This window comes from Cebidichthys violaceus, unplaced genomic scaffold (genome assembly GCF_023349555.1).
Source record: "Cebidichthys violaceus isolate CVI_PGR_0920_01 unplaced genomic scaffold, fCebVio1.0.p SCAF_8, whole genome shotgun sequence".
NCBI lineage: Eukaryota > Metazoa > Chordata > Actinopteri > Perciformes > Stichaeidae > Cebidichthys > Cebidichthys violaceus.
The window spans coordinates 16490398-16511845 of NW_027176964.1; the positions used below are offsets into that span (position 1 = coordinate 16490398).

The following is a 21448-nucleotide window of genomic DNA, read 5'->3' on the forward strand; positions in this document are numbered from 1 at the left end:
AATAAAAGGCAGAAATCTAATATCACGCAGGATATGAAGGGGTTCCATATTTTCTGATGCGGCCTGTTGTTATCGTTCATTTGTTTTAAATCCCTTTAGGCTTATCCTGTTTTCACAGAGATATTTCCCAGATCTACCCGGATCTAGTACATCACTGAGGATATATATTCGTCTGCTGGTCTCGGTCAAATCTCATTTTTTTTCTCCTCGTCTTCCGTCTGCCCGTCTGTTGGTCTGCCCCACCTGTCTGTCTGCATTTAAACACTCGGCTTTCTCCTTTTTCTCCCTGACTCCCTGCCTTCATTCCTCTCTGTCTGGTACTGTTTGAAAGTGCCTTTTACACGTCGGTAGTAGTGAGGCAGGATGGGTGAGGGAAGAGGGGGGTGTTTCCAAACGCTCTAACTAGGTCAGTGAAGACGCACCCCTCTCTCCCCTCTCTCCCCTCTCTCCCCTCTCTGTGCCCCTGCTCCCCCCCCCCGTCTCCTTTCCCTCCTTCTCTCCTCGGCGCCCTGCTGTGACGCAATGCAGAGTTTCACGGCCCTGTTTCGCTCTTATCATCTCCCCCCGAATCTGGAAAAACACAGCCTTCCACTTCAGTGATGACAGTGATGCATCCTCCCAAATCAGCATCCAGCAAAAAAAACTAAAACCCACAAGTTTCAAGTACCAGTTTCAATGATTTGCTCCATCTTTTTTTGTTGTGGTGACCGATTACATAATGCCTCGGCATTGCATAATGTTTGTGGGGTTGTTTTTTTCCCCATCAGTTATCAGGCACTTGCACATTTGGAGGGGCAGTGGAGTGCACCTTTCAGAAAGCACGTCACTGTTACTCTGCTTTTGTTTTTCGGCAGCAACAGTGTGCTGATGCGCCTGTCAGAGCTGGTAGGCAACAGTTACTGCATTCATCTGCTGTTTTTGAAAAGCCCATAAAATGCTTAACTTGTAATTTACCATATGTGTGTGTGTGTGTGTGTGTGTGTGTGTGTGTGTGTGTGTGTGTGCTAAAGAGCAAACTCCAAGTATTACATAAGCCCAGCCTCTTATGCCACATTTTAGCACTAGATGTCTCTGTTCCGGCTGTCCTGCGATGAGTCATCTGAGCAGTTATATATGAACCGAATAACCAGGCCTCACCCATAACTGGTTTATTTCAGTAAACAACGATCTGAGGTGAGACCTATGTGGATGCACTGTGTCTCGCATGTGTTGATGGTGTTCAAGCAAGAGGCCAGACACCTGGTTGGTGAATATGATAAACCTGTTCGGTAGCCCGTCAAGAGCTGCATACAAATTGACAAATGTACATATTTTCCAGTGGGTTTTTTTTAGCTGATGCATCATGTAGGGAAGTAAAATCTCTAAACACAAAAAGGATTATTCAGTAATTCCATTCTTCCCTGATTGCATAATTGGAGGCAGTTAGAGGATTACACGTAAGAATGAGCTCTGGTCTCGCATGAAAATGAAAGGAACTAGAGGATCCGGGGGGTACAGGGCGGAAGGGAGAGCCAGAGAGGTGCAGGATTCTGGGAAAACTGTTTTCCACCTCGCTGATCTTTTTTTACCGTTGATGGAAATGTCACATGTTTGATCCACGTGGGATTGCATGTGCGTTTTGGCGCATGTATTTGTTGTGCACTCGCACTCACTCGGGTGTAACTGGGCCACGGTCACATGGCCGAGCGCATCGATTCACCACTGGAGGTAAACATAGCCGAGTAGCCGTAGAAACCTCCTTTTTTTTTTTTTTTTTTTTTTTTTTTTTACTCTCGCCACGTCTTTACGCGGCACATATTTGTTATTTGCGTATCGTAACGTGAATGTTGACGCCGCTTCGTTCCACGCTGTGACACGGTGACCTGTGACCCGTGAACGGGTTCGCACTTTCATCAGTACATGACGGCCTTTTGTTGTAATCTGTTACCTGAATTAGTGGTGCAGTGGTGTCAACATGTCAACGCCTCAGAGTCCTCCCTCTATTCAAGTGTCTGTGGGTGTGGATGCTCAACCTGCTTTGCAAGAAACAAAGCAAAGGAGACGTAGACAGGGTGGGGGGGGGAGAGAGATTTGCTGCTGATTGTGTTCGTCATGACAGGTCCGGACCTTCTATAGAAATGTAAACCTAGGTGTAACTCAAACCGCCACAAAGGACGTAGACATGCTAGTGTGTCTGTGGAGGTTTAGAGAAGTAGGCTCCTGATTAGAGGGTTGCTAGTTTGAATCATGTGACTTTTTGCACAGGGGGAATAAAGAAGAACTCTACTTCCTCTGTTCGGTGCTTACTGTGGAGCGCCGTGGAACAGGAATGTGCAGGTTACAGTGAAATGCTGTGGTGTAGCTGTGCAGATCGGGATTGTGTCTGCGGAAAGAAGGCGTTAGAAGGCAAACACGTACAGTATATTATATATACAGTATATTATATATACAGTATATTATTAACACGTGAATTCAGAGGAGAGACCTCAGGTAAATGGGGTGACATGTTTAACTGATATTTACAACCCTTTTAGTGACATAATAGAGTCAAAGGTTTTCACACGGTTATCACTCAATAAACCAGAAACAACAAAAATTGTTCAGGCTATGAATAATATATGAGCGAACCTTCACAGTGTGGGTGACACTGGAGGGGTCGGTGTATGTAAGTGCTGCTGAAGACTTCTGGCTCCAGAAAACAGCCTTTAGAGAGATGTGTCGTATGTATTGACACTACAGGGGAATAGAGTGAAGCATACAGTAGGTATCACCATGAAAACTTCCCCGATTAATAACTTACATTAAGACAATTACATGGTACGCGTTTTCAGGAAATGGTATGTTTAAATATGCAAATGAGGCATTATCTAATGCTACAGACGCAAATGGAAAAAGAAGTAAAATAAACACCTAAATGTGTATTTTGGATGAGGTTTTTTTTCCCACAAGTCTGAAAGAAGACGTGTTATGGAAGCAAAATAGCCCGAAATCTCAAATTTGATGAGTGCATGAGAAGCTATGTTTTTGCCTGAGGTGTCTCTAAGATGGTCTGTTAACATTTTTCACTCTGTTTGAGTTCATGCAGATAGTACAGATTTGTTTATTTAGAGTCAAACTTCAACTTAAAGCCAAATCTTAAGTATATTGATTTAATAATAAAAATGCGTGACTGAATACAGTATTTAGGTGTTATTTATAAAGAGTTAAACGCTCCCAAACTCTGCTAATCTCCTTTATCTGCATAGGTGCGTGTGTGTGTGTGTGTGTGTGTGTGTGTGTGTGTGTGTGTGTGTGTGTGTGTGTGTGTGTGATAACGTTTGACTGTCATCCGGTCCTAATTCAAATGCTGCTGAATCCTGATTGGTCCACGGAAGTATCAGCATAAAAGTCAGCCCACCTCAGAAGTATACAGTGTGTTCACGTAGGACCCAATCAATCACGGTAAAAATATGTTTTTCTCACCTTTTTATCCCCAGAGAATCCTCATTTAATTGCGGTGCAGTGGTCGGGGCTTCGGTCCAGTTTAAAAATAGACATGAAAAGAATATTATCATATTATTTGCATCTTTATTCGCTGGTCAGGTTCTGACTCCCTCTTCCTGTAAGTGGAGTTCTGGTTTTACTTCAGTGCAGGTTGTGCTCGGCCTCCAAAACAGCTGCTGATGATTTTTGATATGTAGATATAAGACTTCACAAAAAACTAATTTACAGTAATGTAAGGTATAGGCCAACAGTAATAATATATGTTTGCGTAACGCATGTGGGCTGGAGGAGTGTGAGATAAATCTGTACCTAATGACCTGAGATTGAACTCATATTCTATTTATTCTGCAGTCTTTATCAAACGTGGACAGCGTATGAAAAATGGTACTGATAAGGAGAAACTAAGAGCGGAAAAAAAAAAGAGAGACAGATGCGCCGCAGTGTCGAGCGGTAACAGGAGTTGGGAAGATAAGAAAAAAATAGTGAGAAATAGAAAAGGAGACAGAACGAGGATGTGAAGTGGAGTCGAGAGGAGGAAGATGAGCACATTGTGACAGTTAGGGAACGGTGTTTGTGCTCCATCTGACACACTGACCCGGTGACGCAGCAAAGCTCCCAGCTCCAGATTACAGAGCCGAGGCTTCAGGGAAAGGGGGGGGAGAGAGAAGGATTAATGGTGCCTCCGGAGAGGAGAAAACAAGGAGATTAATCGAGTGAGGGATTACAGCAGGAGCCTGAAATAATCCCAAGAAATTGACCGGCACAGTCCAGTACATATACGTGCATCTGTGTGTGTGTGTGTGTGTCTTTGCCTTTTTTGTGGGTGTGACGTACAAATTAGAACAGATTATGAAATAAAAGACTGAATATCATGTACGCTAGATCTTAAATTACCCCTCTTGACGGACTGGAATGTAAGGAGTCGACGCTGCTGAGGCAGAGCGATTGGCCCCACCGAAACCCATGTGCGCCCAATCAGTTACAGTTGGTCCCTCATCCCTACAAAGACCCTTTGATGTGAGCGAGGCCTTTAAAATTCAACCCCCGTGGAGTCACAAGGCTACACTGGCTTTGATCTGAGTCAGGAGAAACCGTACGCCGGTCCTAACAGCGAGGACCTTCTGCACGACAACCGCAACGGCCGACAGTCAGAGAGAAGGCGAAACGCAAACGTACGCCGTGTGTAACCCGGTCGTCCACGTGTCTGCGCAATGTAGCCGGTCAAGATTAACCTGCTAACCTGCTGCAGCTGTACACTCGCTGCAGCTCCTCTTTCAGTATGCTCTGTGATCAAAGAGACTCCACTGGCTTGCATTTTGAAGATATTCTCTCTCGCAGTGCATTTCATCTCGCGGCAGGTGTGAACTGGACATATCTGATCACGTTTCTCTGCAGAAAGCGGGTCCGTCTCTCACCGGCTCCAGTTTGAAACCGCTGTGTTGCTTTTCTGTTCTTGAAAGGACTCGAGGCAAAGTGGGCTATTTGGCCTCTTTGTGTTCGCTGCAGCTGTTTGTTGTCACGCAGTCTATGATGTAAATATCCCTCCATTTATATATAATTTCTCCCCCCCCCACCCCCATCTTCTCCCTCATCCTGTTATGCTGCTGCTGCTGCTGCTGGCAACCTCCCAAAATCCTTCTCCAGCTCAAAGCTCTTCTTCTTCCTTGCCTCTTCTTTCACCTCTTACTTAATCATCGGGCAACAAAATGTCTGCCGTATACGAGCCATGCCGAAGCCCTCCCTCCCTCCCTCTCCCTCTCTCTCTCTCTCTCTCCCCCCCACCTTTCCTCTGCCGTCTAACCGAGCTGCACAGCGGTTACGTAAGACCTAAGGTCAAAGTGTCACTGCCGTTGTCAAGGGAGACATAGAACAGAGGGGCTTTAGAGGAGATGTGCATGGGGCGAGAGAAAGGGAAAAACAGCAGACACCAAGCGGCTGAGAGGAAAAGACGTGCAGAGAAGGCCGGAGAATGAGGATTTGAACATGTGGGCATGATTAAAAACAGCAAAGTTGTCACAATATAAGACTCTGGAAAGCAATTGCGTATGACAAACGAGGAAGAAGCAGAGAAAAGGGTTTGGAGAGGAGAACAAACAAAGGAGTTTGAGTGCCTGAATGTGTGTGTGAAACAGAAAAAGAACCGGTGACTGTCGGTGCTCTGAGCTCGGCTGCTCCACTAACCTAGTTTGAGTAATCTCTGCCTTCATGCTGTTTCATAACACTGCTGCTAGAGCGTTGCATCATAAGGCCCCCCCCCCCCCCCCCCCCCCTCAGCACCCACTGTCACCCACTGTCACCCACTGTCACCCACTGTCCCGGGCATGCAGTTACATCAGAGCCATTTTTATTCATAGTTTGAAGGTGGGAAGATGAGCAGAGAAAGAGGTGATTCATGCGAGGTGAATCAATGTGTTTGGGATAGCAAAAATACTGGGATACAAATAAGTAGCAGTGGTTCTGTGATATGTTCAGAAATATGGATACGAAACAGGACCGTCAAAGTCTACAAGATAAATTCTGAAGCTGCTCCATATATATATATATATATATATATATATATATATATATATATATATATATATATATACACACAGTATATATCCATATTTAGATGTCATATTTATCTGATAAACAGTCTAAAATTAACAAATGTCCCTTTGCGGGATGAATAAAGTATCTATCTAAAAGAAAAAGAAGAAGAAGAAGTGTACGATTATGTAAGGCAACAACAAAAAAACAGCATTTGAGAAGCTGGAACCAGTGAGATTGTGGTTCTGTAAGAGTTCTGCAAGAACATGTTTGGAGGCTCAGTCAGGACTTAAATGTTTAAATGAAGTCATTCTGTTCAACCCCATTAATGCAATACAGAAAATACTCAGTGGACGAACTGTCAGCTCTCCAATAAACAGTCTGATAGCTTCTTGCAGCTTGTTTTCAACTGGAGCAACACTTAATTAGATCTCACTGATTTATAGGCAACACGCTACACTGGTGTTGACACGGTGGCTGGTGTAAATTATATGCAGCCAGGGAAGTTCTGGAAACAGCGCGCATGAATGTCTGTTGAAAAGCAGAACTGGCTCCGGTTTTAATTGCCTTCCTATTGTGTCCTGGAACGATCGTCTTTAGTTTCTCACGACAAACCCCGAGCACCAGTCAATCATTTTGCCCCAGCCACCTTTAAACTTGCTCCTCGGCTGCGCGTTCCCGCGAGAGCTGCGACAGGAGCTTGTCGGCGGTGAGATCATGGGAGAGTCCACGCTCGGAGAAAGTAGGTTAGCAGGGTAGACTGAGAGGAAAGCAGGCGGAGAGTCACATCGCAGGAGGGGGGGTCCGAGCACCGGTCGTCCACCCTGGGACTAATCTGTCAAAGAAAAAAGAAAAAAAGTTGAGCAAAATCGCATCGCCAGCGCGCCGAGACGGTTACGATGCGATCCACGGAGACTTTATTCACGCGTTTATTCCGGTGTGACTTGACCGAGCGGTAGAGGAGCGGACTTTCGGCTAGTTGTTTTTTTTCCCCTTTTCTTTTTTTTTTTTTTTTTTTTTTTTTTTTTGGTCGTGCTTCACGAGATCTGTCTGCAGCCGGAACAAAGTTCATATTTCCTAGAGCCAGTCGACTGTGGCTCCAGCGGGTTATTGTCGCCTACATGAACCACATGTAGCCGAGTTTCTTCTCCTCTCTTTATCGTTCAGCCAAGAGAAAAGAAAACATCAAAATGAGAGGTACGTTGATTTTATTTGATATTAAATCTGTGCATGTTCAGCTGAACTTGGAACGGTGAGGTTTTTGTACGGGCTTGAACGACCACATGTATGCGCACGGGGACTTGAGCGCGCCTGATCTTCTCTTCTTCCCCCCCCCCCCCCCCGTGTGCATTAATCCCTACAGCTGCACAGAGCCCGAGGCGCCGTGCTCAACGCTGAAGTTCAGCATGCACTGACAAACAGCTGGAGGAATGTCGTGCGCGCACGAGAATGTATTCGGCGAGATAGTTTTTATATCGTCTCTCGTGTCTGTTGATGGTGAAATCAGTCCAAGACGCGCATGCGTAATTTCGCGTTATGGTTCATGGCGGTGCCAAATGTGATTGTTTTTGAAGAAATGTGAGTCGTATCTCACCTGGGAGTCCCATCTGTACATTTTGCCAGCGGATCCATGTTAGAGTTATGCAATATAGGGAGAGGGCGGGGCATCAGAGGAGGTTGTTGTTGTTGTTAACCCAAACTGCAATTATGTAATCAAGATGTAACGCGAGTTTATCAGGTTTCTGATCAGCTGGATTAAACAACCCAGCAGTGAACATTTTGAACACATTCGCTAACGAGAATAATGTTAATAACGCCATTTTGATATCCAATCGTCTCATTTAGTGATGTTTTATATTTTTGGAAAATAAAACATTTTCTGAAGTTTTCTTTCTGTCTTTTTTTTTTGCGTTGATTTTCCAAGAGAAATCAGTGTTGGTGCAGTCAGTCGTGTGGTGTTGTTGTGTGACGGCTGTGCCAGCATGGCCTACTGTGTGAGTGCACAGAGGGGAGAGAGGTCTGGCTGTTCCACTGACCTAGTTATGTCACCCAACATTATACGGCAAACGCAGCGGAGGGAGGAGGAGAGGCTCTCAGAAGCGCCGTGCCGCCGCCGCCGCCGCCGCCGCCGCCGTGCAGTGCCATGTGCTGTTTACTGGCGCGCGCTGACGCTCGGCCTTCAGTGTGTCATTTCAATGGCAGGCCGAGCTTGAACTTGGGCAGAGGGCAGCAGATCGTTGTTATTAGCGTGGACGTTTGTTTTCCCCGTTTTATTATCTGGAACATCCGAGTATCACGTAACTGAAATAGCCCTATAATGGAAAATAAACATTCAAAATAGGCCCCAAAATATACATATGAGCAACGCAGATGACGTTAATTCTTCTTCTTTTTTTTTTACATATAGTCTACAGAAGACAGTTAAAATCTCAAACATCTTCATGCACCAGTACAGATTGTTGACATTTGAATTTTGTCTTAATGTTTACTAATGCTTGGTTGTGTTAATCTAGTTTTGCCTTACAATCTTCTTTTTTGCAGGACAAGAGATAAGCTGCACAGAGTTTTTATTATTTTTTTGACAGGGGAGGAAAGAGATGGATCTTCTGGGGGAGGGAGGGAGGAGCAGAGGGGGGCCTCTGGTGGAGGGAGGCTCCATTTCTGGCAGGATGTCCAAATGTAAACAAACCCCGCTTCTGAGCTCACTGCCCTGAAAATGTGGGTTAGTTACTCAACCTGTCGTTTCCTGATAGGAAAGCACGTCAGCGGTTCTCTACCAGTTTGAACGTGCACACACATATTTGCGTTCAGAATTGGTCTAAATTATGGAGTCATTCCAGCAGCTTTGCCATGCCGACAGACTTTAAGAGGCTTGTTGTGATGTCTGAACACCCGACACTTTTAACCCGTGTTTTATTGCGCTGGATAGCAGTGTTTACTTCTGCAGAATGTATTTATATGTATTTAATTAAGACATAGTGAAAGATCATAGGATTCACACAGTGACACCCGGTAGAAGAGGCCCGTGAAATCCTTAGCTCTGCTCAAATCCCCCCTCTTTGGGCCTCCGCTGGTATTTGCATCTTTTAAAATAGAGCCCCTTGATTAGAATGCACCAGCAAGTCAGACAGCCGAAATGTATATAGGCATTTTGAGTATGTGAGTGAAGTCTCATGAGTTTTGTTTTTTCAAAGTTGTATCGTTGTATTGTGCGCTGTACAAGGTGCCGAGCGTGATCAGTGAGGCGGTTCATGGGCTGAAGCTGAGGGTGTGAAATCCAAGTGGGTTTTGTTTTCATCGTGCCCGAGAATGTTATTTGCGCTCCTCCGGCTCATCTCCGCGGGAACATCGGGGCTTTGCAAACACCTCTAAAATAGAATAATCAGGAAAACATTCCCGTACGGCGAACACGACTTCAAAAGATGGAAAGGCAACGAGGGCAACCGCCGGTGGATTGTTGTGATGCAGCTCTGGTGCTGCACTGAAAGCCTACACCCAACTGTGAGGCATGACACGACAAAGTGCTTCAGCATTGCTAATATGCATCGGGGGGGGGCGAGCACAGGGGGGCCGAGCACAGGGGCCCCTCACCTCCTACTGAGTGTCTCTGCTTCAGCCGTCCGTTATTCTTATACCGAGGTAACGAAACTAAATTAGAAGAGTTTGACTGTCGATCTGATGCTGAAGGGGAGTTAGCTCGAGTGTGGTGATGTGATTTGCATAATAAGAAAACCGCTCGTTCTGACAAACAGGTTATGAGATTATGAAAACAGAGAAGTGACGTGTGTGTGTGTGTGTGTGCATATACAGTATGCGGTGGTGAACATGTGTCTCTTTTCTTTTAAGCACACTGACATACTGATTGTATTGCTCACAGGCCAGGAGGGGCCCCTGCTGGAGGATTATCAGCTGCTTGTTTCACATTAGATAGCAAGAAGTGAGCAGTTGGAAGCAAAACGTCAGTGATTTGTCTCTGCCTCTCTCTGCCCCACCCACTACTGAATTAGCCTTTTTGCGGAGATAACACGGTTCCACGTTTTAGCTGGCTGATAAAGGCGCTGGGAACAGACCCACTAACAGTGCACTACAGTGGGTTTTTGTGTTGTGTTGAAAGGCTCACAAAGTGGCCCTCCTACTGCTCAAACACCATTCTTTGTTTGCCATTTCGTGTAATTTCATTTCATTTCACGGCGGTAATGAGTCAGTGGGTGAGAAATGTAAAGCAGCCGTCATTCCTCATGTTGGCGAGGAAAAAGAAAGCAGGTTTGGTGTTGATCTTCTTGGAATGCAGACTCTCTCTGGAGAGCTAAAGGTCAGATGCCTGGTGTTTTATCCCTGATATTCAGGGAAATGTTGCTGTGACAATCAGTGTGGCTACTGCTCCTGTGTCTCTGTCAGCATTGTTAGACACTACAAGTTATAACATCTGTTAAGTTAGCTCATTTTCCCTGGGTGCTTATCTCATAAAAGCAGTGTTTTCTGTAGATATTAAATGGTTATTCAACTGATCGATGAGTAGAAAGCTACACATGTTGCAGATTCTCAACTGTGCATAAACGGTGGTTTTCTTCCTCTCATATGTACGATTTGATTTTGGACAGTTGGTCCAGTGTTTTGGCCTTTTTTTTTTCCACTATTGTCTGAAGTTTTTACAGTAAATGATTGATGACGGAACTAATGGATAAGAGTAATCAATTATTCAAATAATTGTCAGCTGCAGCCCTAGTTTTGTTTCTCCATTGGTGCAGCGCTGCAAGTCTTCAAGACGTTCATGTTCTGCACTTATTGAATCATCGTATGTAGGTAATTGGTTTAACTGGATAGTACATTTTCATCTCCCGGGTTGTAACGAGACGATCCCATCAAATAAGGGAACGTAAAGGATGCAAATATTCGACCCGTCTCTGGGTTGTGCCTGGATATCTGCAGAGTGTCGAGAGAAGAGGATTCAGAAAGCACGCGTGTGAGGTTGTGGCAAAAGCGGTGGGCGGCTGGGCATCTGTGCAATTCTGGCTCGCAGCACAGGACAAGAATAGATCGGGTCGAAGAAGAGGCTCAATGTCAGAGACTGGGGGGTTGGGGGATGGGGGGAGGGGGCCGAATAGCTGACGTTCAAGTTCAGACTTTGTCTGCTTTGAGTGGACTGATGCCAGGTGTAGTATGCGCTATTGCAGTCGAATGAAATGTGATTCCTCATTAATTAAACGGTCCATACAGAAATAGTCCTCGGGGAAATCGGTGTAGATCCGTGTTTGGTGTTAGCCCAACTGTTAAGTGTGGTTTTTTTCAAAGGCTTATTATCGCTGCCCTGCTTGGTTCATTTTATTGTCATGTAACGGTTTTCTGATTTTAAATCTAGGGGCCTTCAGGGACATGTTTTGTGGGAAAGTCTGAGCATTGTTCAGCTCCACCTTGAAGTTGGGGCCGTGCGTGCCGCCCTCCTCCCTCTCCCCCTGCGGTGGGAAAGTGTGTCAGTGGGACAGAATGTCCACATGGGCTGACAGGCTACGGCGTCCAAGCGACGGGTGACTCCGCCAATACCAAGGAGACGGCGAAACGCTGCTCAGCCAGTGGTAAAGAGAGAGAGAGAGAGAGAGAGAGAGAGAGTCTGAGGAGGGGCGGGGCGTTGGCGTCGCTAGAGTGAGCCTGCTGAATGAGTATTGTGAGGAACGCTCGCAGACGAGAGTTATATAATCGTGAGATGAGGGAGGGGTGGAGGGGAACCTGAGAGAAAGAGAGGAAGGGAGATATTTTTCCATTGCTTGCCTGCAGCTGCCCTGATCAGTTGGGAGTATTTTAGTCAACAGTTTGGGAGAAGAGATGGCCGACTGTGTCATTAAAGGGGGAAAAGAAATGGAAAGTTGTGTTTTCCAATACCTAAGAGTGCAGCGAGTCTCCCTCAATCACATAAACCTCTTTGGTTTTTCCAGACATCATTCTCAGAAGTGGTACAAATTAGATTTGTAGAAGAGCTGAGACACGAGCATCTCATGCTGTAGCTGCTCTTGTTGTTTTTTTCCCCCCTTGGTCAATAAGGAAGGAGTCTTTGTGTGTGTGTGTGTGTGTGTGTGTGTGTGTGTGTGTGTGTGTGTGTGTCATGTGATTCCCTATCTGTTTGTGTACTCTGTTCCCTCACGGGGGCCGCATAAAGGGTGCAGTCAGACAAAGTTCATTGCAACTTATCTTGCTGCATGAGCTCGTTGTGGGCCAGTTTGTCTGCTGGGTATTTGCCATCAGCAGAACAAGGAATAAAGAATATGTTCCTTAATTGAGGCTACATCGCTGCTCACTCTCTGGACTCGTCACACAATGTGTGTGTTTTTTGTCTTTGATTGCTACACTTTGGTGCAAATTACAGGTTTTGCTTTTGTTTCAGTGTGTAAATAAATGTGTAAATAATGTCCGAATAACAATGATGAAAATCATGAATTGCATTTTTTACAAAACAATCTCAAATGTCCCCACATGCAAATGTTTTTTACTAGCGTTACACAAATGTGGAGTTTCAAAGACGGCGTCACTCCGGCTAAGTGAGTCATGTTTGAACCAGAAGGACTGACCTCTGGATCTCAGACTGAACTGTAGAGGACTGGCATGAAATGTATCTGTGTGTCATAAACCTTCTTACATTCTCCCTAAAATCTTAAAAAACAAAACTTGATTCTGAAACTCACGGTCTACCAGAGAAGGGAGGCAAGGCTAGGTGTAACATAACATAAGGTGGTGAAATGGAGAGTGTTAAACTCCCTGCAGCTGCGTTTGTATGAGCTGGAGGTGCCTCAGAGTACACAGAGCGGCTGACCTACAGAAGAGAAAGGAGGAGCCAGTTTTGGCCGAGGTTTATAGCCGGATCATTTGGTGGCGATATGCCCAAAGGGCTACAAATATATTAGAGTGTCAAGAGTTATGTGTCTCTTGAAAAAGAGAAGCAAACAAACACCAGAATCAGCAGTGATCAATAAATCGTTATTCATTTAAGATAAGAACTGGAGTTTCTCAAAAAGATAATTCATAAAGAAATCGGACAGAATCTTGGATAAAGTCAGGCGCTCGATGTGAATTATGGCCTTTGTGAGTCTGAATGAATAGATCATGTCACCCAGTGTATCCACAGTGTGACTCAGTGGTGTTGATCTGCTGCACTTCACTTTGTTTGTGGCCCTGACCTCTTCTGCCTGTGTTGTTTTTGGTCCTGAAGCCCAGATCGAGGTCATCCCCTGTAAGATCTGCGGGGACAAGTCCTCAGGAATCCACTATGGAGTCATCACCTGCGAAGGCTGCAAGGTGAGGATGAAGCACGGCGCGTAAACAAGGCTATCAAGCTTAACCTCAGCCAACCTGTTCTATCTCAAATGTGCCCTTGATTTACAGCAGTGGTGTGTGTGTGTGTGTGTGTGTGTGTGTGTGTGTGTGTGTGTGTGTGTGTGTGTGTGTGTGTGTGTGTGTGTGTGTGTGTGTGTGTGTTTGTCCAGGGTTTCTTCCGTCGCAGCCAGCAGAACAACGCCATGTACTCTTGTTCTCGCCAGAGGAACTGCCTGATCGACCGGACTAACCGTAACCGCTGCCAGCACTGCCGCCTACAGAAGTGTCTGGCTTTGGGCATGAGCAGAGATGGTAAACATACAATATTATGGATGAGATGGAAAAAAGTACGTGAGCCAGAAATAGCTCACGATCAGATTGAGGAGACAGCTGTAGAAAACCGATGCAACCACAACGAACTTGCAAAGTCTCTGCGCTAAAGAATAATGAAATGCGTCATTTATTTAATCAGTTTTCATTTTAGTCTGGTACTAAGTATTTACATTGCAAGATGTCTATGAATTGTTTGGTTTATCTGCTTTAATGAAATGTCTTTTTTTTCCTCTCTTGCAGCGGTCAAATTTGGTCGTATGTCTAAGAAGCAGCGTGACAGCCTCTACGCCGAAGTGCAAAAGCACCAAAAGTCCCAGGAGTGCGCGGGCTCCGCAGGCGGGGGCGCCACCGCTCTGTCCATACCCAAGGAGGACGGCGTCTGTGGCGGTGGAGCGGAGGACAGTGAAGAGGGTCTGAGCCGGTCCTACAGCAGCGGGGGCTCCAGCTCCACCCTCAGCGACCTGGATGACATCGCGGCGCTGCCCGACCTGTTCGACCTGCCGCTGACTCCCGAGGAGTCCGGCGAGTTCTGCAGCATGGAGCTGCTCGGCGGCGGAGCCAGCACCGGGAACACCTCCAACTCATCCTCCGCCTCTTCCTCTTCATCGCCCTTGTCCAATCAGAATTCCCCGCAGCAGACGATGCTGGACGGGGCGGACGCCACCGGGATCCACCTGTTGCATACGCACTCTCTCACGCATTCGCTGCTGAAACACACACCTGCACTGCTGGATCAGCTGCCCGATGACTGCTCGGTACCAGACCTCGGTGAGCACCGACAATGATAATTAACGAGCGATTTCTTCTTTTGTTCACGTATTACCGTAAGTGTATGAGTATACCTGAAACTCTCAAATAGTGGTCGAGGCTTTTATGGACTTTAATGAAGAGCGAATCAGGCCTTTACTAGAGACTAATATTATAAGAATAGAATATTATAAGAGACAGACGTTTATTTCTGAGGTCCCCGTCTTATGCTTTGTCCTTCTGCCTGCTGCATGCTCTTGACCCAAACTCAACAGTTCTTCCAAGAAGCATCATTCCTTTCCTTGTGAAGCACTTGCCATAAGTTTTGACTTTCAGTAGCATCAATGTACATTAAGACAGCAATGCAAATCGAATCTATCATAATTAATAAATCCAGGAGTAATACAAGTAAAGTAAAAGAAAAAAAGTACCACGAGCACGTTGTACCGTTGGATATATAATACTATGAAAATGTGGTAAAGTCAGTGTTGTGGTCATTTAGTTTCTGTCCCCTTCGTTATTATTTTCTGTACAGCAAATCATGAATGAAATAATACTAAATGCAATAACAGCAAATCTAATAAAAAAAACAAATAAAAAAAGTTGATTCAATAAAAAAAACAAAGATGAAGGACATCTCTTATAAACAGGCTTGAAAAGAAAAGATTTATTGGGCAAAACCGTCAGGAAGCGAACAATATGAATCAGGAATAAGACATAAAGCTGCATGAGATCAAAAACAGGGACGGATAAAGGGAGCATAGTCTAGTGGCATTTATAGAGGTAAGGATGCAAAGGCATTTTTTCGAGAGGCTTCTCCGAAGGCCTCGAGGAAGAATACATTTATATTTTATTTTGCATCTTTATGGTTGCTGGCTACAACAAACTGCAAGGAGGCTTTGAATAGGGCTCTGGGGACTTTTAAAGGAAGCAATGAGTAAATATTATGACTGGTGGGTATTATAAGTGCGGGAGGTGGAACCGCTGCAGCTGCAGAGATGAAACGAGTAGATCGGCCATTATCACTTCGTCTTCCCCGGTGCAGCGGCACGCAACAGCGGAGCGGAGCGGAGCGATGCGTCCAGTTATTCAAGGTTGCCGATCTGTGGATGTGTGAATAACGCCACTGTTACACTGAAACCTGCAAACAACTAAAGTGAGAAAACACCGATGCTTATCCGTGTGTGTGTGTGTGTGTGTGTGTGTGTGTGTGTGTGTGTGTGTGTTTTCACAGAGCGCATCACTCAGACTATTCTCAAGTCTCACTTGGAGACGTGTCAGTACAGCGCTGAGGACATGAAGAGATTCACCTGGGCGCAATACACACCTGAGGAAACGCGTGCTTTTCAGAACAAGGTACGCGATGCTCACGTTTGAAGTCCATGTGTGGTTCGTCCAGTCTCAAGAATAACGTCTCGGTATCGGCCCACTGTGGATCATTTTAACAGTGTTTCAAAAAGCAATGTCACATATAAATACATGTCATTTTTAATAACTTAATTAGCTTACGTTGCTGATGTATTGTTTTAGTCGCACACACACAAGTTAAGTATCTGTACTCTCAGTCCAAGTACTGAATTTGATCTGACGTTAAACAACGACTAAGAAGAGTGTCAACGGTCCTTGTAACACTCGCATCTCTTTTTCTTTTTTTTTCTGTCACTGTGTTCAGTCAGCTGAGTGGATGTGGCAGCAGTGTGCACACCACATCACCAATGCCATTCAGTATGTGGTGGAGTTTGCCAAACGCATCGCTGGCTTCATGGACCTGTGCCAGAATGATCAGATCATATTGCTGAAAGCGGGTCAGTGCACAGCCCAACGATGCTCTCATCTCAAACACTTGATTGTAGTTCTTGCAAAGTAAACAAAGTCTGAAACTTGCTAACTTTAGTTCCTTCCTGTTTTTGTTTTTCCTCCCATTTTTGTCTCCAACCCTCTCTACCTTTTGCCTTTTCTGCCGGTTAAAACATGTCACCAATCTGGGTCAATGTTGGAGCATCTGGGCCCCTCCCTGCCTCCCCTCCCCCCCCCCCCCCTTCTTTATTCCCTGTCTTTGCCTCTATCTGTGGCTACCCTTCAGGCTGTCTCGAGGTCCTGCTGATACGCATGTGCCGAGCGTTCAACGTCAACAACGGCACCATCTTCTTCAATGGAAAGTTTGCCCTGGCTCAGTTCTTCAAAGCGCTCGGTGAGGACCAGGTGTAGTTGTGTCAGCTCTAAAGGGTGACGCGGGAGAGCCTCTTACCGGTCTCACTCTTTGTGTACGTTAAGAAAGTCATCGTCATTCACGCCGAAGAAAATGCCTCTGCTCTGACTGAAGTGATTCATTATTTTTGAATGACCCTAACTGTGGTAATTAACTTAAAATGACTCTATAAAACCGTCGGCTTCACTCTCATCGACACCAGAACCGTCTTTTGAAGAGACGGACTTGAAAGCCTCCGGCTGGACGTTGGTTTCCAGTTTGTGAAGCGCAGTCTCGCCTCTTTAGTTCCACCAGAACTCTTTAAACAATGCACCCAAACACACCATCACACACAGCAGTAAACCATGTGATGAACTCATCTAAGGGGAAATTACCCAAGTTGTGACATTTTAAAAGATAGATGATGTCGGTCAATACAGCAGTGTGTCTCTTGTGTGCTGTTGAAAACATTCGATTATTGAATTTTCACACTCCCCATTTTAGCCAATAAGTCCGAAATTAGCAACAAAAAAAAATTCCCCACCCGCCCCCAGAGATCTGCTGTGTCACTTAATCAAATGAAGCAGGACTAGGAGTATTCAAGCTGTTATTGTTCACAATGAAACTATTGATTTCCCTGTGTTTATGCAGGTTGTGATGACCTGGTCAGTGCAGTGTTTGACCTGGGAAAAGGACTCTGTCGTCTGCAGCTGTCGGATGAAGAGATGGCCCTGTTCAGCGCCATCGTTCTTCTATCTCCAGGTAATGATTTCCTCCTTTATCTCTTTCTCGCTCTCACATGTAATACTGTGTACATAATATACTGCTTAATCATAGAGGTCTATAACGGACTATTCAATGCTGTCCTGTCCTTGGAAGGCAACAGTGATATTTAAGTGTGACTCTCAACATACACATTCAACGCAATTTCTATATTGTTTGTAGTAGTGTTAGACGCGTAGGTTTTCAATTAGTTTTTGCAGATTATTTCACTTATCTGTGTCGGTTTTTCATTAAACTGGTTCATTTTTCCCTTATGTGTTTACACATCAACTTCTGACTTTAGAGAGCAAAGACAGGACTTAATACGTGTCGTCGTCTCTTAATTAATGCTTAACATCTTTAAAAGCTCTGTGAGTTCTGTGTAGCCGTACACAGAACTCACAGAGTTCAATTGTAAACATTAACGGAGTTTCCAAACGTATCAAAAATGTCAGTAATGTATAAAAAAAATGATGCGACGCACGACTTGATCGACTGGTACGTAGAACATATACAGGACGATGACATCGGACAATGTGCATTGAAGTTACTGAAAGAGAAACGCAAATCTGTGATGTGAATGTGAAATATGTTCTTTCCTGTAGATCGGCACTGGCTGACAGAAGGCCAAAAGGTTCAAAAGCTCCAGGAGAAGGTCTACCTGGCCCTGCAGCACAGTCTACACAAGAGTGGAGCTTCAGACGAGAAGCTGGACAAGGTGAAGACGGGCAGTCCTCCCGAACACGTGCAAAAGTACACGCATACATGAACTTACCTTTTGTGTGTATGTCTTCTCCCCCCCTGCAGATGGTGTCCAAGCTGCCCATGATGAAGTCGATCTGTAACCTCCACACAGATAAACTCCAGTTTTTCCGTTTGGTCCACCCGGACACCGCCTACAGTTTCCCGCCGCTGTACCGGGAAGTGTTTGGCAGCGAGCTGTCTCTGCCGGACTCCACCAACCGCTAGACAGACCGATAGACGAGCGAAGACAGACGGAGAGCGTGTTGAGAAGTAGGGAAGCGGCAAGGAGAGACAAGAGAAGGATAGAGATGTTGAAGCTCAACAACCAGCAGTTAAGAGACAATCCAGGACTTTTAAGTACTCCGTCTCCCATGATCCCAAAGAAGTCCTCCACTTTCCCAGCAGGCAAAGCACCTTACACTACAGACCACACATGCTCATGGCCCTCTGCATATTGTAGCATTAACAACAAGCGGATGGGCATAAATATGGGTAATAATAACTAGACATGAGACAGCTCCAGGCTCCGACACTTGTTTAACATCAGATCCACTGTGGGTCACCCAACCAGTTATGAATGTACCTCATGGAAAAGCACCAGTGCATAAGCCAGAAGCCAACAACGGTGAATGTACAAACCTGCCACTCTCAGACAGAGTTTTACACAAAGTATTAGAATGAAGTTGTGTCGATCCACAGGTCTCACTATTAATACAGTTCTGTCAACAATTCTTTCTATATTAATACATCTCAGCGCGGCACGCCTGCGTATTCATACGGACAATATCCTTGTGCTGATGATCACTTAGGGACCAAGATCTTGAGTCACTGTCTCCGATATGAAACACACAGATATGACATGACTCACGGTGTAAGGCCGACCTCTTTAATCAGCTGAGAACCAGTTTCACACAGTTAGACAGTGTTCGGTGCTGCCTTTTCGTAGGCTCTTGTAATGCAATGAGAAACCTCAGTCCCACGCACCCCTTTCCTTGTAAATGCCACTTAGAGACAGGACAAGATGAAATTATCTTTAATTTATATACACATTTATAAACAAATATTTTAAATGAGAATGTAAATAGATGACTATATAAGTATATGGAGAGAGTTGGTATGTGTGAGTTCAGTTCAGAGAGAGAGAGAGAGAGAGAGAGAGAGGGAGGGAGAGAGAGAGGGAGGGAGAGAAAAGTGAGTAGTAAGATGTAGAGTAAAGATATTTCAGGGAAGCTGATATCTGGACTCCAATTGTTTTCTGGACCACTTCCCCCTCCTGGCTGTTCTTTCAGGTTCCCCTCTCGCACTGAAGGCAAAAAAAAAAAAAACCCAGCTGGGTTATGGGAGGTCATCACGCAAGCGACGGGATGGACGCATGTTGCAGATGCGACACAGCGGGGGGGGGGGGGCAGGCAGTGTACCCAAACAAAGACGGGAAAAAACCCACTGCGTTTAGATGAGTTTTCAGTCTGTGCTGTTGCTCCCTGCCTGAAGACACGAGACACAAGGACACTTAAAGGAGAAGAGAGAGCAAGGCAAACGATGACTTCATGAACTGTATAATAAAATTGGATACACAGGGTCCCCCCCCCCCCCCCCCCCCGCCTGTTTCTAACCAGCAGTCAGCACAGTACGGCGTAGTGGAATTGTCTTTCACTCGCGGTGTTTCAGGTGGTTAAAGGCCGGAACGACTACGATCCATAACATGTATCATAAACCCTCCTTGCTGGTTGAAAAATCTGTATTATTTTGTACATTTGCTGTTCCTCACTCCTTCAGTCCCTAACCCAACACTTGTCCAAAACGCCAAGCACTTACACTTTCCTCTTCCTCACTGGACACTAGTCTAAGGGCAGACAGAGCTACCAGCTGCCCCCCTGAGTTGGCCATCAATGCCAGTAAGACTTTAAAGTCAATCTGTTTCATTCATTCTTTTTTTTTTTTATTCCATATCCGACACACAAGGTCACCCATAACTGTTTACATTTGTTCATGTACATAAATGACACACTCTCTGAAGGTTGTTACATTTAGATGATGATGATGATGATGATGATGATGATGATGTCTTACTCGGGGTGCTGTGAAGTTCTTGAGCAGAGTCTTGAGGACCTTCTGCCTACCGCTCAGGGAGATGGCTGTGGTCTCTTGTCCCTTGTATTACCGGTGTCGTCTTTTAGCCTTGTGCTCCTCACACCTTTGCACCTAAGATAAAAACCCGTAACCATAATCACTGTGGACGTAAGCTCTATTTTTGTGAATGTCACTCACAAAGTGTCAAAGCCCTTCCCATTTTATCCCAATATTGTGAAATCAAATTGACAAGACATAGGAATTGAAAAAAAAATCAAAAAAAATCATTTAGCATTAAAGATGAATTCATTATAAGGGTTTAATGTTTCCTTTTGCTGTGATTTTCATTTATTTGTCAGTCTTTTAGCCACCTTTTTCTTTGCGTCTCCACTTTTGTCTCGTAAAGTCTGTGACTTTTTTTTTTTTTTTAATCGAAGAAAGAAAAGAATAGTTTGTCTCCCTTCTCTTTCCCTGTATGACAAAATGTACAAGAGGTATATTACTAGTCCAAGAGTAACCGAGTTACACAGCTCTATATATATTGTGGTCCGATGGGATGCATTATATGTGGTTTTAAGAATGTAATAAATGGTTTCTTTTTCTTTTGAATTGTTTCATTGAGTCTTATTTGAGCTGAATTTGACGTTTGAATCACAGACCAGCATCTGTGCTGTGTGCATACTGTGTTTCCTCCATCCCATCATCAGTAAATCAATCCAACGACCAAAAGAAACAATCTGCCACAATACTGATAAACGTTAAATCATTACAGTGTTTTATCAATCCAACAATTCTCTGGTTGCAGCTTCTTTGAGTACGTTCTGCCTTTCTCTGTTATATATCTGAAATTTAATAACATTGTTTTAACATTTAAAGTTGTGGAGAGCAGGGCCGCCTTTCAATCAGAGGGTCGGTGGTTCGATCCCCGGCTCCTGCTCCGCTAGTCTCATGTCAATGTGTCCTTGAGCAAGAGACACTTAACCCCAAACTTGCTCCCGTAGCTGCGTCTACGGTGTGTAGATAGATACTGAATTATAAGTCGCTTTGGATAAAAGCGTCTGCTAAATGACTGTAATGTAATGTAAATGTAATGTAAAGTTGAACGTGACACAAGCTTACCTTGGAAATAATAGTTTGACCAAAAAAAAGTCTCATCATAAGGTCTATTTTACAGCTTTTTTCTGGAGCTTTCAACCATGTCTCAAAGTCTTCCCTTTTTTCAGACTGAGGACCTTACAAATAAGAAAGATTTGGCTCTAGAAAAAAGCTTTTTTTTTCCAGCTCTACATGAACTTTTAAGTTGACTCACAA

General features: G+C 44.8%; 1 protein-coding gene across 1 annotated transcript; it reads left to right on the forward strand.

The window, feature by feature from the left end:
* The first annotated feature begins 6819 nt into the window (after window positions 1-6819).
* LOC137892423 (nuclear receptor ROR-beta-like) lies at window positions 6820-20746 on the forward strand. Its single transcript, XM_068737519.1, has 10 exons — window positions 6820-7188; window positions 13190-13275; window positions 13464-13605; window positions 13867-14394; window positions 15608-15729; window positions 16046-16178; window positions 16457-16564; window positions 17213-17323; window positions 17929-18041; window positions 18131-20746. Exons 1-10 carry the CDS (start codon window positions 7182-7184, stop codon window positions 18290-18292), a joined length of 1512 nt encoding a protein of 503 aa, XP_068593620.1. The 5' UTR covers window positions 6820-7181; the 3' UTR covers window positions 18293-20746.
* The last annotated feature ends 702 nt before the right edge of the window (window positions 20747-21448 follow it).

What these genes read in the sequence shown, in the direction of transcription:
- LOC137892423 (XM_068737519.1), top strand. An exon ending in CTGCTCGGTACCAGACCTCG is followed by an intron (nt 14,395 to 15,607) that starts GTGAGCACCGAC and finishes GTGTTTTCACAG; the next exon opens with AGCGCATCACTCAGACTATT. An exon ending in CAGACGAGAAGCTGGACAAG is followed by an intron (nt 18,042 to 18,130) that starts GTGAAGACGGGC and finishes CCCCCCCTGCAG; the next exon opens with ATGGTGTCCAAGCTGCCCAT.